This window comes from Sinocyclocheilus anshuiensis, unplaced genomic scaffold (genome assembly GCF_001515605.1).
Source record: "Sinocyclocheilus anshuiensis isolate Anshui unplaced genomic scaffold, SAMN03320099.WGS_v1.1 scaffold601, whole genome shotgun sequence".
NCBI classification, from domain to species: domain Eukaryota; kingdom Metazoa; phylum Chordata; class Actinopteri; order Cypriniformes; family Cyprinidae; genus Sinocyclocheilus; species Sinocyclocheilus anshuiensis.
The window spans coordinates 354,187-371,769 of NW_015536496.1; the positions used below are offsets into that span (position 1 = coordinate 354,187).

Genomic DNA, 17,583 nt, shown 5'->3' on the forward strand with positions numbered 1-17,583 from the left:
GTTCATTTTTTGGCCAATGAAGCTTTTAGCAATTATTTAAAATGCATCTGATCACTCTACACAATAATCTAGAAACGATGTGAATGAACACCACAACAGCTTAAGCAGCAAACTTTGCAAAACACAAAATTTATGCCACTGCCAAAACTTTTGGCCACGACTGTAGTAGTGAAGCTGTGGGATTTAGTTATTAAGAAATATATGTTTGAAATTTTCAGTTTCTAAGCTATTTTACTGAGAAATCACAGAACAGTGTTGACAGTACATTTCCGTTCTGAATGAGATGTACGAGCTACTGTCTGTAGCCTATGTATGTGTGTTACAGTGCAGCAGCACATTAGATTAAAACGGCGATTAACTAACATGTACAATAAGCTGTTTAAAACGTGCATTCTCCTGTTCAATTTCGATCATCCAGTACTATAATCACACATGTCTTGTGGAGCGCTTTCAGAGTATGCATTTATTTGTCATTTGAACTGTTTGGAAACGGAGCGTAAATGTGGAAGTCCTTCCAAGATTTCTAATCCTGTTGCGCCCTCTATAGGACCAGCGACTAGTCGACGTCAAGCTTAAAGCGTCATGGCAGAGCATTGAAGTCAACTAGTTAATTAGTCGGTGCAACCCCTATTTTTCAGTTTTATAATATGTTCGTCTATCCCAGTTTAATGTGCTGAGACAACTGCTGTAAAAGTAAGGAACTAAAAGGCTGACATACGTGAAAAGCGTACCATGGCTCTAGGGCAATTTCAGCATTTATCTGTTTGCTTGTGCACTAATGACTTTGACAGACTGCCTGTTCTGTCTATGTGTTAATCATAGGTCACTGACATAACATCTTTTTAAAGGTGTTCTTCAAGGCTGGTCTGCTGGGTACCCTTGAAGAAATGAGAGACGAGCGTCTTGCTCTCATCATCACCAATCTTCAAGCTAGATCACGTGGTCTTCTCTCAAGAATTGAGTTCCAGAAGCTTGTTGAACGAAGGTAACTGGGTGGGCATCTAAATCTTTCAATACACAATAGAAAGAGACAAAAGGAACAGAAACTGTTTTATTTGGCAGAGATGCCTTGCTTGTGATCCAGTGGAACGTACGTGCCTTCATGGGTGTCAAGAATTGGCCCTGGATGAAGCTCTACTTCAAGATCAAACCGCTGCTGAGATCTGCTGAAGCAGAGAAAGAGATGGCCAACATGAAGGAAGAATTCCTGAAGTTAAAGGAGGCTTATGCCAAATCTGAAGCTCGCAAAAAGGAGCTTGAGGAAAAGATGGTTTCTCTTCTCCAAGAGAAGAACGACCTACAACTTCAAGTCCAAGCTGTAAGTTCATGATTTCATGAATCAATGAATAAAATGTGTAATTAAAAAGTATAGTTACAAAGACATTAGTATGAATATAAATAATTTTCTGTATCTGTAAACAGGAGCAAGATAATCTTTGCGATGCTGAGGAGAGATGTGAGGGTCTGATCAAGAACAAGATCCAGCTTGAGGCCAAAGTCAAAGAGCTGACTGAGAGACTGGAGGATGAAGAAGAAATGAATGCTGAGCTGACTGCCAAGAAACGAAAGCTGGAGGATGAATGTTCTGAGCTCAAGAAGGACATTGATGATCTTGAACTCACTCTGGCCAAAGTGGAGAAAGAGAAACATGCCACTGAGAACAAGGTCAGTTTTCAACACTGAAAATGTCTGAGATGTAAGATTGGTTTGCTAGGAGTCTCCTGATACAATTACACAATTATGTAGGTTAAAAACCTGACAGAAGAGATGGCAGCTTTGGATGAGATCATTGCTAAGCTGACAAAGGAGAAGAAAGCTCTTCAGGAGGCCCATCAGCAAACGCTGGATGACCTCCAGAGTGAGGAAGACAAAGTCAACACTCTCACCAAAGCCAAAGCCAAGCTGGAGCAACAAGTGGATGATGTGAGTAGTTTGTTGATACTTCTAAAGTAAATGAACCATGAAACAAAAATGCTAAATACTATTGTCCTTCCAGCTTGAGGTTTCCTTGGAACAGGAAAAGAAACTTCGTATGGACCTGGAGAGGGCAAAGAGGAAGCTCGAGGGAGACTTAAAGTTGACCCAAGAGAGCGTGATGGACCTGGAAAATGACAAACAGCAACTGGAAGAGAGGATTAAAAAGTGTGTTTTACAAAGAGGGTGAAATAATTATTCAAGAATACAGTTCACAATCTGAATTCTTATTAACAGTGCCAATCAAATACTTTCTGCAACACAGGAAGGATTTTGAGATCAGCCAGCTCAACAGCAAGATTGAAGATGAGCTAACAATGGCAGCCCAACTCCAGAAGAAACTGAAGGAGCTGCAGGTAAAATGTATCATTCTTTAAAAAAGTTACATAATTAGGAATTCTAGCTTTAACTTTGGTTTTGATCACATTACCAGGCCCGAATTGAAGAGCTGGAAGAAGAGCTGGAGGCTGAGAGAGCTGCTCGTGCCAAAGTTGAGAAACAGAGAGCTGATCTGTCCAGAGAACTGGAGGAGATCAGCGAGAGGTTGGAGGAGGCTGGTGGAGCCACTGCTGCCCAGAGTGAGATTAACAAGAAACGTGAAACTGAGTTCCAAAAACTACGCCGAGACCTTGAAGAGGCCACTCTGCAACATGAGGCCACTGCGGCTACACTGAGGAAGAAACATGCCGACAGTGTAGCTGATCTGGGAGAGCAGATTGACAACCTTCAGAGAGTGAAGCAGAAGCTGGAGAAAGAGAAGAGTGAACTCAGACTGGAACTGGATGACGTGGTCTCCACCATGGAGCAGATTGCCAAGGCCAAGGTGATGAATACTTGTTTCCACATTAGCATTTTTACTTGTCTTCACTACAGCTGTTCTTTAGAATCATGTGCTCTTTCTTCTGTATTTAATATTCATTTATATAATATGTATCCAGGCAAACTTGGAGAAAATGTGCAGGACCCTCGAGGACCAGATGTCAGAATATAGAACAAAATACGAAGAAGGACAACGCAGCATCAATAACTTTACCATGCAAAAAGCTAGGTTGCAAACCGAAAATGGTATGTACTCTGATAGGCTATTACTTTATTTGTGTTTTTTTTTTTAACACATTCCTAAGATCACACTACTTTCTGTAACGTAATGGTTATAATTCTATTTAGGGGAGCTTTCTAGACAGCTGGAAGAGAAGGATTCCTTGGTCTCTCAGCTAACAAGAGGCAAGCAGTCCTACACCCAGCAGATTGAGGACCTCAAACGACAACTAGAGGAGGAAGTCAAGGTATTGCAACTACTACTACCCACAAAGTCATTCACCTTAATTACTGCACTGCCTTGTCACCCAATAAGCTCTTCTAGGAGCAGCAGGATTCAAACCCACACCCCTCAAAGAGACTAGTCTTATGCTACAGCTATGGGCCATTCTCCATAACAGAAAATTTTAATTTTAAATATCTTTTAGGCTAAGAATGCCCTGGCTCATGCAGTTCAGTCTGCTCGTCATGATGCTGATCTGCTGAGGGAACAGTATGAGGAGGAGCAGGAAGCCAAAGCTGAGCTGCAGCGTAGTCTGTCCAAGGCAAACTCTGAGGTGGCTCAGTGGAGAACCAAGTATGAAACTGATGCCATCCAGAGGACTGAGGAGCTGGAGGATGCTAAGTATGAACAAGAAATACTTGGGTTTTCCATGTAACATACCATACAAACATCTGACTGATTCTGTTATTCATGAAGGAAGAAACTTGCCCAGCGTCTGCAAGATGCTGAAGAAGCTGTGGAAGCAGTCAATGCTAAATGCTCCTCACTGGAGAAGACCAAGCACAGGCTGCAGAATGAGATTGAAGATCTCATGGTGGATGTGGAGAGATCCAATGCTGCTGCTGCTGCTCTGGACAAGAAGCAAAGAAACTTTGACAAGGTGAATAAAACACGCTTACTTATAGATAAATAATCTTTCAGTATTCATCAATCTCCAATGGTAGCTAATCAAAGTCTCTGAAACTATCAAACAGGTCCTAGCTGAATGGAAGCAGAAATATGAGGAGTCTCAGAGTGAGCTGGAAAGCTCCCAGAAGGAAGCCAGATCTCTGAGCACTGAACTATTCAAACTGAAGAACTCTTATGAGGAGTCTCTGGATCATTTGGAGACCATGAAGAGAGAAAACAAGAACCTCCAAGGTGCCCTTTGTTTATTAGTCATCTAAGAATTCACATATCACAAAATGTAAATATTTCTCTTGACTTTTTATGCATTAACCTATATTACCTTCCCTAAAAAACAGAGGAGATTGCTGATCTCACTGAACAAATTGGTGAGAGTGGAAAGAACATTCATGAACTAGAGAAAATTCGTAAGCAGTTGGAGCAGGAAAAAGCTGAAATTCAAGCAGCTCTGGAGGAAGCTGAGGTAAATTGTGTTATGTGTAGATGTAGAAGGTCTAGTTTTTCCAGCTATACGCTAGAACAATGGTCACCAACCTTTTAAGCCCAATATCCCTAACCTCAGCCTTTATGAAAGACAAGATCTACCTATTGAAGAACTGATAGAAAAAGACAGCCCAGATTGTCCTTCCAATTTGAAGCCTTTTATTTAGTATTTTAATTAGTGATGCACCGATCATGATGTTTCATGATGTTTCATGATGTTTTGTTTTTAACCAGCAAATTGGCCGATTTTTTTAAAGCAAACTTATTTATTGTTTATTTGCTCTATAACAAACAAACTGGCCTTAAACAAAAATATCTGTAGCCATTTGAAATTAGAGGCAACCACTGCATTTTAATCATGATCCAACAAAGATGCTACACACATGTTGCATGAGCAGTTGCTTTGATTTTAATTAGATTGTATAATTTCAAAATTTAAAGCAAAAACGGAACGATCTGACTTTATCTTTGTGAAATTATGCAACATAAAACATATCTGCATGAAACAGAAACAGCAGATGGGCTGAATGAAATGCAAATTCACTCTCTGACAGCAGGTGGCGCTTATGTAACAGCAACGATACAGTGTTTCCTTGGTTGCCGCTGTAAACAAAGCAGCATTGTGCTTATAAGTACTACTTTATACGGAGGTAAGAGGAGAAGAAAATGCAATTGCATTTGCAATCAAAACTTTTCTGAAGACAGTCAGTTCCTTTCAGTGATATATTCATATAACCACTCACCCCCAATTCAATATTTATATTTTCTTCCTGTATTTTGAGCAGCGAGTTTGCTCTGCCTGCTACAGTATTTTCTTCTCTTTGCGTCCGTCTTCAGCGTGTCTGGCCTCTGTTAACATCCTGTTTACGGACTCAGGCATGATGTATTTTTCTTTATCACTGTCCCAGTAGCTTTCGAAAATAACAGAAAAATAAGTATAATTAAAAATACACTACACAGACTGGAGAAATGTAATGTATTTTTCTGTTATTTTTGGGAGCTCAACCAGTCGATAGCAATCAACGGGTTGGCGACCACTGCACTAGAACTTCTTGAAAAGAATAAACAAATCAAACTTATTAGTACTTTTTAAAGGCTAAGTCCTTTGATCTGTCAGGGGTCCCTGGAGCATGAAGAAGGAAAGATTCTTAGAGCTCAACTGGAGTTCAGCCAGATCAAAGCTGACATTGAACGTAAGCTGGCTGAGAAAGATGAAGAGATGGAGCAGACCAAGAGGAACCAGCAGAGAATGATTGATACCCTGCAGAGCTCACTGGAATCAGAGACTCGCAGCAGGAATGAAGCTCTCAGACTGAAGAAGAAGATGGAGGGAGACCTCAATGAGATGGAGATTCAGCTCAGCCAGGCTAACAGACAGGCTTCAGAAGCCCAGAAGCAACTCAAGGGTCTTCATGGACATCTCAAAGTATGCTAGATTATGTTTTAAACCAAAATGTTAGTGTTTAAAAAAAAGTGAAAATTTAACAAAATTCTTCAGTATTTTCGTTTGTAAAACTTGTTTTTTTCCAGGATGTCCAACTGCAGCTGGATGACGCTCTTCGCAGTAATGATGATCTCAAAGAGAACATCGCCATTGTGGAGAGACGCAACAATCTGCTGCAGGCTGAACTGGATGAGCTGAGATCCCTGGTGGAACAGACTGAGAGAGGAAGGAAACTGGCTGAGCAGGAACTGCTGGACGTCAGTGAGAGAGTTCAGCTCCTGCATTCTCAGGTATGACAGATCTGTACTAGACAAACACAAGTAAAACCCTCACAATATCATCTAGAAACTATATGAATGTCAATATTGTCTATGTTTAGAACACCAGTCTGCTGAATCAGAAGAAGAAGCTGGAGGGAGATAATACTCAGCTTCAGACTGAGGTTGAGGAGGCAGTACAGGAGTGCAGGAATGTGCAGCACCGTCTGGATGAAGCTGAGCAGATCGCCATGAAGGGAGGCAAGAAGCAGGTCCAGAAACTGGAAGCCAGGGTTAGTTTATCAAACTCAGTTCTTAATTGTTTTGTTTTTTTAATTCAAAATGCCTTACTTTCGTGAAGATGAATATTAGTTATGAGAATTTGGGTTCAGAGATCAATAGATTTCTAAAAAATGTATACATTTTCGGTTTGGGTAGGTGAGAGAGCTGGAAAATGAGGTGGAGATAGAACAGAGAAAGGCGAGCGAGTCTGTGAAAGGAGTTCGTAAATATGAGAGACGCATCAAGGAGCTCACCTACCAGGTCACTTTCACTATTCAATACGATTTCTCTATCCTCAAACCACCCAGACCAAAAATAATCAAAAGTCTATTAACAGACTGAGGAAGACCGTAAGAATCTGTCTCGCCTTCAAGACCTTGTGGATAAACTCCAGCTGAAAGTCAAGTCCTACAAGAGAGCTGCTGAGGAGGCGGTGAGTTCATTTCGTCATCCCTTTACTGTATATATACTGTTCTGTACATTGTCTTTGCCAACAACCTTTTGTTTTAATCAGGAGGAACAGGCTAATTCTAATCTGGCCAAGTTCCGTAAGCTGCAGCATGAGCTGGATGAAGCAGAGGAGAGGGCTGATATTGCTGAATCTCAGGTCAACAAGCTGAGAGCTAAGAGTCGGGACACAGGATCTAAGGTACGTTATCTCAGTTTTACGCAATATTTGGTGTGCTTACAATCTTAGAGTATAAGAAGACTCAGTGGAGCAACAAACAATGCTTAACCTTTTCACCATTCAAAGTAAGAGAAATTTTGTAATTTGGAATTTTGTAAATATGAGTTTCTAGACTTTTCAGACCTAAAGCTTTTTTTGTCTTTTATGGGTCTCCTTGTGTGTAGCTTCAAAGTGAGTCTAAGATTTGATTTATTGGAAAAACTAAAACAAATAACATATACCTTCCAAACTCTTTTCTTTCTCTTCCCTCTCCCTCTCACAGAAAGGGCACGATGAAGAATGAAGCTCTCACTTGCATCTTTCTGAAAGGCTTGTTTGGTTTGACTCCGTGCTTCTTGACTTCATTACCTGTAGTTCTTTAGAATAAAGTGTGCAGATGAAACTTTTTTTGTTGTGGTCTGTCATATTTCAAAACAATGATTTAAAGAGTTATTTGGTAGGCACTTTCCTATTAATAGGAACGTACAGGCTTCCTAGAGTAAACCACATATTTGTGCATATATTTACATTGATTGGTTTTGCATTAGTCATTCATTTGCTCAATTATTCTAAATAAATTTTGATCTAAATGAGTTTATCTTTGCAAATTTTTCAAATGACCAGATCCATTTTAATTGGGAATATGCAATTTGATGCACCATAAGCACCAGAGATTATTGGTGGTCAACTCTAAGTTCAACTTTATGAAAAAATACAATGAGAGTGCTGTAGTGATTACCAATGGGAATACAGACAGATCAATTCACATGCTCAACCTCCTGTTAAATACTGCAGTAATGTAGAAATGCTAGCAACCAACAATACAGTAACTTAGTAAATCTGAAAAATTGGCCATCGCTCCAATCTAAATAACATTATATACATGTAAATATAATTTATATACACTTTTTTTTATCTTCTTTTTTCCCTGAAATTCCAATTTAAAATTGTACCTAATAAGAAACTGAATGTTTGTAGTGCATGAAATTTGCACTACTTTTCCAATTCATTGCATATGATGAATTTACTGAAGTTAATTTCTAACTCATTATGGTGGTAAAACTTATAAGCTTTTATAAGTAAAATGTCATGGGTTTCATATTGATTAGAAAAGTTGCTAGCAGGGTTCCTACACATTTTCCATCTTAAAATCCCACACTTTTCCAGACTCAAATTTCCAAACCTCTCAGTAGATTTCCAGAGCATATTTAACATTTATTTTTCAAATTTATATTTGGTATATAGTACAGTCATCTTTACATCTGTATGTATACAAATATTTTTATTTTCTCAGGGGTTTATTTATTTATTTTCTAGAAGTGACAACCTATAGAGCCCCTAAAAACAGACTTTTGCACACACACAAGAAACGTTTTTGTGCCTTTGAGAAACTATTGACATGCGCATGGGATTTTTTTTTGTGTGCTTACGCATTACAATGTCTAGTTTTATATATACTATAACCCATTTCCTTTGTGCGTCACTGCCATCTTAATATGAAGAAAATGAGTGAAAAAAATAAAGAAAATTGGGCTTTCCTTAGGATAGTACCTCGAATATAAGTCCTAATGTCCAATTTAATGCATCCTCTGTGGCAGAGGAGAAACAATGACATGAAATGGGCTGATGGCACAATACAGCTGTGTGAATTGTCCTATTTGCCAAGTTCAAGGTTCTATAAAAAAGACCGGTAATGTAAAAACGTGTTCAAAATTAGGCTTTCTTTAGGGCAGTACATCATATTTCAAGGCCTTAAAGGGATAGTTCACCCAAAAAATCTGCTTACCCCGAGGGCATCCAAGATGTAGGTTACTTTGTTTCTTCAGTAGAACACAAACTGAGATTTTTAACTCAAACCGTTGCAGTCTGTCAGTCCTATAATGTCAGTGGATGGCAATCACGGCTTTGAGAGTCATAAAATATACAGAAACAAAACCAAATTAAACCCTGCGGCTCGTGATGATACATTGATGTGAAAAGACACAAAACGATCAGTCTGTGCAAGAAACTGAACAGTATTTATATCGTTTTTTACCTCCGATATTCACAGCAATGTCTGAACTGTCCTGAGCGCGTTCGCGTCTTCTTCTTCAGTCTGCGTGTGAGGTGTCTTCTTCTTCGTCTTGCTTTACGGCGGATCGCAGACTTATAAGTGCATTACCGCCACCTATCTCTCAAATGGACCATTGACACTCCTAATTGAGATTGTAGATAGAGAGTCAATGGTCCATTTGAGAGATAGGTGGTGGTAATGCACTTATAAGTCTGCGATCCGCCGTAAAGCAAGAAGAAGAAGACTGTTTAACAGGATTTAGAAGGGTTTAATTTTTTTATTTAATTTTATTATTTTTCTTTTTTTATTTAGTTCTTCCTATTCCATCAATGGTCCACACTCCAGCCCAGTAGGTGGCGGGAATGCACCTATCTTTGTTTGCCAACCGCCATAAAACTCCAAAAGAAGATGAAGACGCCTCACGCGCAGGCTGAAGAAGAAGATGGTGAAAATCAGAGGTAAAAAACGATATACTGTTCAGTTTCTTGCACAGACCGATCGTTTTGTGTCTTTAAACATCAGTGTATCGTCACGAGCCGCAGGGTTTAATTTGGTTTGGTTTGTGTATGTTTTTTTGACTCAAAGCTGTGATTCCCATCCACTTACATTATACAACTGACAGACTGCAACGGTTTGAGTTAAAAATCTCCGTTTGTGTTCTACTGAAGAAACAAAGTCTTGGATGCCCTGGGGGTAAGCAGATAAACATCACATTTTCATTTTTGGGTGAACTATCCCTTTAAGTCTGCTTTAACCTCCTGGGGTCGACAGTTCCGGCGGTGGAACTTTTTGCAGATTTGAATGTTGACAGCAAAAAGAACTAAAATGCTCCTTCATACTTGATCGTACATATAAGAGTAATACAGCATTTCAATCTGTAAAGGGTCTACTTTTATTTGTGTACACTCACCGGACCCCAGAGGGTTAACACATACTCTGTGGCATAATAAGTCAGCATATTTTTTATTTTTGCAAAGATCCTTTTAGAGGCTTTGTAATATGGTTCAAAGAATATCGTGAGAAGAAACCCAAAACGCTTATAACCTGCATTTTTGATGAATGAAAAAGTGCACCTTGAATTCATCTGTTTGAGTTCACTTTAAGTTGCTGGTCCCGATTGACTTCCATAGTATGGAAAAAAAAACACTATACAAGTCAATGGGGACGAGCAACTGAAGGTGAACTATCCGTTTAATTTTCTATTATAGAAAACTAAATAGGGGCAAAAAGTCTGGAAATGCAAATATTTTTCCATACACTGCTTTCTTTTTTCCATACGTTTCCAGACCTGGAAATTACTCAATCAAATTCCACACTTTTCCAAACTGCGTAGAAACCCTGTGCTTGCATAATTTATGACAAATGCTGCTTTACCCGACTGACAATATATGTATATTGTCTTACAGAATATAGTTTAACATTTGCTATATTTTCTTCTAGAATGAAAAAAGCACCTACCACATTATTTATTATTTCTTGCATGAATGAAACCCAAGACTTTCTTTGGTAGATCGTTGCAGTCATGGTGTCTACCAAATATGAAGGGTGCATCTCTGATGGACCAAAGTGTGTCCTCTAAACGTCTTCCACACTGAAAGTGATTAAAGAGATAATGCTCAAAACATCTACAGTAAATGTTCAAGATAAAAAAAAATAACTAAAATGTTTTTAATGATAATACTACAGAATTTCTTTATTTCATCTGTCTCACCTGCATCAAGTGTCCTCCTTTCTGTCGAGTGCATACGGCTTGAGACCTGCAAAACAAATCAAACGATTAATATATTCAACAAATCCAATTGAAAACTTCTAAATTAAACAGTGGATCTTTGACGAAGAGCCGGTGCTTGCCAGGCTGAACTCTGTATGAACAGTGTATGCGGGTAAACCTTAGTGTTGAAGGTGAGGAACAGTGCTGGAGGTGGAGTCTGAATATAGGGAGGAGCTCCTCAAAGGTTCACAGAGGAACCAACCATCCTGCAACCTTAAACCACAGCAGAATGTACTTGAGACATATTGCCGTAAGTCAGGAGAATAATTGCTGGCTTGACATCTCACAAGACTGTGAGAAGACCCTTGTGATTTAAAAGACATCTAGCAGCATCTTAAACTTTCACCTCTCATCCTTTTGGTTAACAAATGGTCTTAACAGCCAGTTGACCCCTTCAGACATCCAGTAACGAGAATAACAGATGAATATCATATTTTATATGAATTGATCTTTGTTCATTTGCTTAATGAACTCATTTTTTGGTTGCACTTTATTTTATAGTACATGCAATGACCTTTACTTACAGTGTACTTACCTAAGTAAGTACTGCATAATGTAAGCTAACTACATGGGTTAGGCTTAGGGATAGGTTCAGGGTTACCAAGTTATTGTAATTACGTATGTACATGCGAAACACGAATGTAAAATAAATTGTTACCAATTTTCCACTATGCAAACCGAACAAATGGTTATGCCAAGAAAACAAACAATGACTACTTCTTCTGTTTCGGTCTTTCAACTTTAACTCAATACAATGCTGCTTGTTGGTTAATAATAAACACTTGTCTTGTGACCGGCGTCGTTTTGCCTCAGTTGGCCATGTAACTTAAGTAGTATGTATATGGCTTGCAAGGGTGCCAACATGTACCACTTGACGTTTATTTATGCGCTTGGAGACCTTTGCAAACCAGATGCTCCCATTTCGTCAGAGGCTCTGTAGGAATTTCACAGGGTTATCTTTGTACTCAAGGACAATGGGAAGGAAACAATGTGGAACAAACAAGACAGTGGTAAGAGGATGACTGATAGTCTGCCACAGACCTCCATATGTTTCAGTGCAAACAACGAAAGTTGATGGTGCGTAGTGCACGTAGCTGTTGTATACATGTCTTCAAAGAGCTGATGATAGAGTTCAGTAGTTTTAGGTTCAAAATATGAAAATGAAAATAGCACAATTAGCATGAAGTGACTGCATCAGAATATCGGTATCTCAAATTCAGTAGATTGTTCACTAAAAATGATAATTCTCACCCTCTCAAGTTTCAAACTTAAATGATTTCCTTTTTTCACTTTAAATGTATTTTAAAAACGTCCCTGTGTTTTTGTCCATACAATGAAGGTAAATGGGATCCAGTGTTGTTCTTCTAAATATGTTCTTTTATTTTCCACAGAGGAACGAAATGTATACAGATTGGAACGAAATGAGGGTAAGTGATCGCAGAATTTTTATTTTTGGTTGAACTATCCATTTAAGCAATTAGGAGTGAACAGAGGTGTTTGGTGTTGGATGCTGTGTAGTGAAATTTGACTGAAGATGCACTTTATGCAGAGGCATATCTGCATATCTGAACTCAGCGGTCAACACTGTGCAACTGGACGCCCAAAAATTCAGTGTGAAAATAATGCACCTGTATGATTGATTGATGGTGTCTAGTTGAATGACCTATGTTCTAGTAACTTCTGCTGATATCAAAAAAGCTAAAAATTGTCTGCCAAACTGGACAAATTAGACACTGCTCCTGTCATTGAGAAGATGTTGTGTATACATTAATTTACTCAGGCAATGACATCGGCCTGCCGTGTCCATTTATGTAGACATACATAAATTGATGCTAGTAGCAGAGATCACGCAAGCTGTTCTTCTCAATCAATTAGAAGCACCCAACAAGAATTTCACAGGTTATCTTTGTCCTCAAGTGTGAAGGCAAAGGAACAATGGTGTGTCAGCAATGAGGCCTGAGTGAAGCGACTGCACCAGCTGGAAACTGACCTTGCCCTTACAGATTCAGCTGCGGGCGCTCGAGCGGATAAAAAGCATCTATGATGGACAGAGTGAAATGACACTTGGCTTGTCCTTGAGCAAGGTACAGATCAGTTGATGCAAACAATGAGATGCATTCTTTTTTGAGCAAACACCTGCCAACTGATGTAAAAACCACTATTTTTTTAGTTTAGCAGACATTTTAATCCACAAAATTCACATTAACGACTAGTTCATAGGCGCAATTGTAAAATACATCGCTGCAAAAATGATTTTCGTAGTATTTTTGTCGTTTTCTAAGTGTAAATATCTAAACATTCTTGAATCAAGATACATTTACTTGAGAAGCAAATTGACAGTGTGTTTTCTGAAAAATTATATGAACATTTTTCCTTGAAACAAGAAAAAATGTCTGCCAGTGGAGTAAAAAAAAAACTTAATTCAAAGGGAAAACAATATTTTTTTTCTCTTGCCCCACTGGCAGATATTTTTTTCTAATTTTAAGCAAAAACTCAACCTAATATCTTATGTCATTATGCGTCTCAAGTAAATGTATCTTGATTTAAGAATGTTTAGATATTTGTAATGGAAAACAAGACAGAAATCCTAAGTAAGAAAATCATTTCTTTTGCAGTGAGCAGAAACATTTGTGCCAGCAGCCAAAATCTTCTCCTGAATTCACTTACCTTACAAGAAACCTATTTAACAGATAAGACATTGCATTTAAGACTGTAATTTAAAGGGTAAATTAGTCAATTGAAAGTACATTAAATGACAAAGTATACTGTTCCTTACTGGCATAAATCACATCCTATACAAAAAAACAAAAACGTGCCCCTGCCTCCAGCAGACACCCAGCCCATTCATATCCTAACCAAACTGAGACACTAACATGCTTCAGAAAATTCCTGCAACCGTATTTAGAGGACCTCTAACATTATAAAAAGGGGTGGAGAGTCAATGGCTTCAGACAGGTTTTCTATTGTATCATCAAACGGTAAGCCATCAAGGACGCCTCAGACGTCATGAAAGCCTGGTCTTATTAACAATTCCTTCAGGCACAGAGAGTTCAGTATGCACTTTTGCTCATTATTGACTATAAAGTAGCAGACAGGAGACAAATGTTTGATGTTAAGTAATTCTGCTTTATATATGTTTTTTTGTGTGTCCCTAGGACAGTAAACCATCAGTGTCTGGAGAGGTTAAGTACAAAGGTAAGTGACCCTGAAAAAACTCAATGCAACATCACTGACTGCAACAGACTAATCTCAGAGGTTACTACCACACATTGCCATATACAGTGGTCCCACATTATTATGACACATTTATAAATGTCTGAATGTTGCAATAGATGTAGTATCTGTATCTGTGTATCACAAATGCTGCAGGATCTTTTCTCTTCACTCATCTTTGCTAAGCGTGTTTGAATCAGCTGGTGTTTCGGTGATTTTTAGTGGATGTAGAAGTTAGCTCTCTCTTCACACAGGTGTTCAGAATAGCATTAACTATCAACATGTGTCCAAATAGGCTCCTATATATAATATCTCTTATAGTAATCTGTGTGTATGCACTTGTGTGCAGGGTGAAAGATGGGGATGCCGCGATGGAGGAGTTTGGAGCTGCTGCTCCATTTCTCAGGAAGTCAGACAAAGAGCCTCTGGAGGCCCAAACTCGCCCCTCTGACATGAAGAAAGAATGTTTCGTTCCTGATGCTGCAGAGGAGTATCTTAAAGCATCTATTATTAGATGAGATGGTGATAAAGTCACCTGTGAGAATTCAAAGGGAGCGGCAAGTTCAAGATTTCAAATAAAGACACAAAGTGCAATTGCTCAAAGACATTTCTCTACTTTAAAAGACCCGCTGTAATGAGCTCACATTGTTGTGATTAGAATAAGGACTGGATGATTACATTAATTAATTATATATTACAGTATATATATATATATATATATATATATATATATACACATATATATATATATATATATATATATATATATAAAATGAACAAATTAACAGATTAATTTTGATTGCATGGACAAAATAATATGCACACTGTTTTGACTGTCAAAAACCTGATGTTCCCACAGACAGTAACTGTGAAGGAGGTTGATGTTCATCCTCAGAACCCGCCAAAGTTTGATAAAATTGAGGACATGGCGATGTTCACCTTCCTGCATGAGCCCGCTGTGCTGTTTAACCTCAAAGAGCGTTACGCAGCCTGGATGATCTACGTGAGTCTTAAAACACTCACACATTCACTTTATCACATATGAGCAGATCTGAAGCTGCTGTCAATCTCTTACAGACCTACTCTGGGCTCTTCTGTGTCACTGTGAACCCCTACAAGTGGCTGCCAGTGTACAACCAGGAAGTCGTCCTGGCCTACAGAGGAAAGAGGAAAGATGAAGCTCCTCCTCCCATCTTCTCCATCTCTGACAACGCCTACCAGTACATGCTGTCAGGTGTCAGGTGCCCAGCAGTCTCGACAAATAACAGTTAAAAAGTCAATGAAAAAAATACACTTTATAATAACTAGTGTGAAGTATTAGTGTATAATTCATTGTCTATAAATTGCTGTTTTGACAGAGTTCATAGAAAAGCTAAATCCAAATCGTATGTATATATGAAAGACGACTGATGTTTTTTATCCTTAGTTAACAACGTCTTAATAAACGATACCTAATTTGTTAATTTAGTTCTTCATAAATTTCTAACTCTGGTTTGTGTTGACAGTGGAGAATCTGGTGCTGGAAGTGCTGGAAACACCAAGAGAGTCATTCAGTACTTCGCCAGCATTGCTGCTGGTAGTGGCAAGAAGGGTTCGAGTGATAAGAAGGTTAGAAACAGATCCATGTAACAAAGATTTAAGCTCAGAGACATATGCATTGATAAGGGGTATAAAGTGACAAATTACATGAATTAGCTAGGTTATACTTTAAGGGTACAATTTTACTTTTACTTGAGTAAAGGCAAAATATATGTATTATATATTACTTTTTAAAGTTAAATCATTAAATGCTGTCCTTCTGCTAGAAAAATAGTCCCTGACAGGCAACAGAATGTTCCTGTAACATGCCTGATCTGATGGAGCTCAAATCAAAAGAGATACGGGAACTGTTCTCATGCATTGTGTTATTTATTTATTTTTTAAAACAATTATGATATTTCCTCATGCACATACATCTGCTTATCTCTCAGCAGAGTACGCTTATAGTTTAAATCAGACTGGTTCGTGGCATAGCGCGAGTTTGCCTATAAGAAGCGTCAATAAACAGTGTTACTCGATGAACATACAGTACCGTACCTGAAACAGAAAACTTTTAAATAATATTCCCTCTGCACTTTAGAAACTGTGGGATTCCACACACACACACACACACACACACACACAAAAAAAACACTGGCTTTACAGAGGACCCATGAGTGCGTGACCAAAGTGGACACTCAGCTTTGAAAGGACAGAGAAGAAAACACCTGAAAGACATGCACCTGGGCACTTCTGGGCAAACAGAAGAGGAAGGGCTGTCAGACTCAGTGACCGGCTCAGTCTGGGCCCCTGATTGCAGTGTTATATATAAAGACTTCAGATGGCAGATTAGTCCTTTGTGAGGGGGACATCGTTGCCTGGAGCTCAAACCTTCAATTATTCAGCACAAAGCATACTCGGTATACCTCAGAAGTAGCTTTGATGACTGTCTGGATTGCTTTGTGTACGAGCCTGACTTCTGTGATGGTGAATGTTTTTCAAAACCTTTCCTCTTTTGGAGATATCTTTTTTTCTTTTTTTTTTTTTGCAAGTATCCTTTAGTTTCACAGAGCATGCTTTTAAAATAGATGAAATAGGCAGATGAATTGGATTAAATGGGAGAGAGTGATATTTTTGTGTTGTGTTTTTTCAATCATTAGTTTTGTCTTGTTTTTCAGGAAACATTTAGACATCTTTAAATGAGAACAATTTACTAGAAAAGCAAATTCCAAAAGATAGACTTGTTTTTGGAAAATATATCTAGATTGAAATTGATTTAAATCATTGTTAAATTCTCAAACAATAGATTTAAAAGGATAGTTCACAAAATTTGCTATAAATGTATTATATTGCAGGTAATGTTGTAAATAATGTTCAACATCAACGCTTCTTGCGCAGACGGATATTTTCACTTCATATTTTGTCAGAAACCACAGGTATTAATTTAGTGTTGCCTGATACACTTTTTTGACTCTCAAAGTGACGGTAGCCGCTGACTTGAATTTTATGGATCACCAAGGAGCACAGTTTCAGCTACAAATCTTCTTTACGGATCTGCTGAAGAAAAAAGTCACCTACATTTTTGATGGCCTGAAGATGAGTAAATTAACAAGCACATTTTAATTTTTGGGTGAACTGACTCTTAAGTCAATTTTGTAATTTAGTGAATTTATCATAGGGATGGTATTTATCTAGGGATTTGTCTTTAGGATGTTTAGATATTTTTGCTAAAAAAACAAAATTAATTTTTAGTGTCCATTTTGTAGTTTTTCCTCAACGAAGAAGGGATGAACACTAGGTTCTGTGAATCACACACCCCTCATCAATACTGTAGTCTGTTGATGTGAAACCTGGCAGATGAGAATTAGCTCTCTATAATCATGGGCACCGTTAACAACCTCTCAGTATCTAACAAGAAAACTCTCAATGTCCTCACAGCTCTGGGTTCCTCACTCTCCTCAAAAAGCTTCTTT

At 38.4% G+C, this 17,583-nt stretch overlaps 1 protein-coding gene, 1 long non-coding RNA gene and 1 pseudogene across 2 annotated transcripts in view; 2 read left to right on the plus strand and 1 right to left on the minus strand.

The window, feature by feature from the left end:
* Positions 1 to 7,453, plus strand: part of LOC107686843 (myosin-7-like) — a 16,758-nt gene extending 9,305 nt beyond the window's left edge. Inside the window, exons 20-39 of the mRNA XM_016483999.1 lie at positions 849 to 985; positions 1,063 to 1,318; positions 1,423 to 1,665; positions 1,747 to 1,923; positions 1,997 to 2,142; positions 2,240 to 2,330; positions 2,408 to 2,797; positions 2,913 to 3,039; positions 3,142 to 3,260; positions 3,441 to 3,637; positions 3,713 to 3,896; positions 3,991 to 4,156; positions 4,261 to 4,385; positions 5,523 to 5,831; positions 5,936 to 6,139; positions 6,229 to 6,399; positions 6,545 to 6,649; positions 6,726 to 6,821; positions 6,903 to 7,037; positions 7,339 to 7,453. Of these exons, the coding sequence (XP_016339485.1) occupies positions 849 to 985; positions 1,063 to 1,318; positions 1,423 to 1,665; positions 1,747 to 1,923; positions 1,997 to 2,142; positions 2,240 to 2,330; positions 2,408 to 2,797; positions 2,913 to 3,039; positions 3,142 to 3,260; positions 3,441 to 3,637; positions 3,713 to 3,896; positions 3,991 to 4,156; positions 4,261 to 4,385; positions 5,523 to 5,831; positions 5,936 to 6,139; positions 6,229 to 6,399; positions 6,545 to 6,649; positions 6,726 to 6,821; positions 6,903 to 7,037; positions 7,339 to 7,359 (3,399 nt within the window). The 3' untranslated portion in view covers positions 7,360 to 7,453. The remainder of the gene's footprint in view (positions 1 to 848; positions 986 to 1,062; positions 1,319 to 1,422; positions 1,666 to 1,746; positions 1,924 to 1,996; positions 2,143 to 2,239; positions 2,331 to 2,407; positions 2,798 to 2,912; positions 3,040 to 3,141; positions 3,261 to 3,440; positions 3,638 to 3,712; positions 3,897 to 3,990; positions 4,157 to 4,260; positions 4,386 to 5,522; positions 5,832 to 5,935; positions 6,140 to 6,228; positions 6,400 to 6,544; positions 6,650 to 6,725; positions 6,822 to 6,902; positions 7,038 to 7,338) is intronic.
* LOC107686875 (uncharacterized) overlaps positions 1 to 11,015 on the minus strand; it is a 13,400-nt gene extending 2,385 nt beyond the window's left edge. The window contains exons 1-3 of the long non-coding RNA XR_001634076.1: positions 10,820 to 11,015; positions 10,567 to 10,699; positions 7,298 to 7,432 (exon numbers count right to left, since the gene is read on the minus strand). This is a non-coding gene — a long non-coding RNA (uncharacterized LOC107686875). The remainder of the gene's footprint in view (positions 1 to 7,297; positions 7,433 to 10,566; positions 10,700 to 10,819) is intronic.
* Positions 11,016 to 12,807: 1,792 nt separating this feature from the next.
* On the plus strand, positions 12,808 to 15,721 carry LOC107687148 (myosin-6-like; annotated as a pseudogene).
* The last annotated feature ends 1,862 nt before the right edge of the window (positions 15,722 to 17,583 follow it).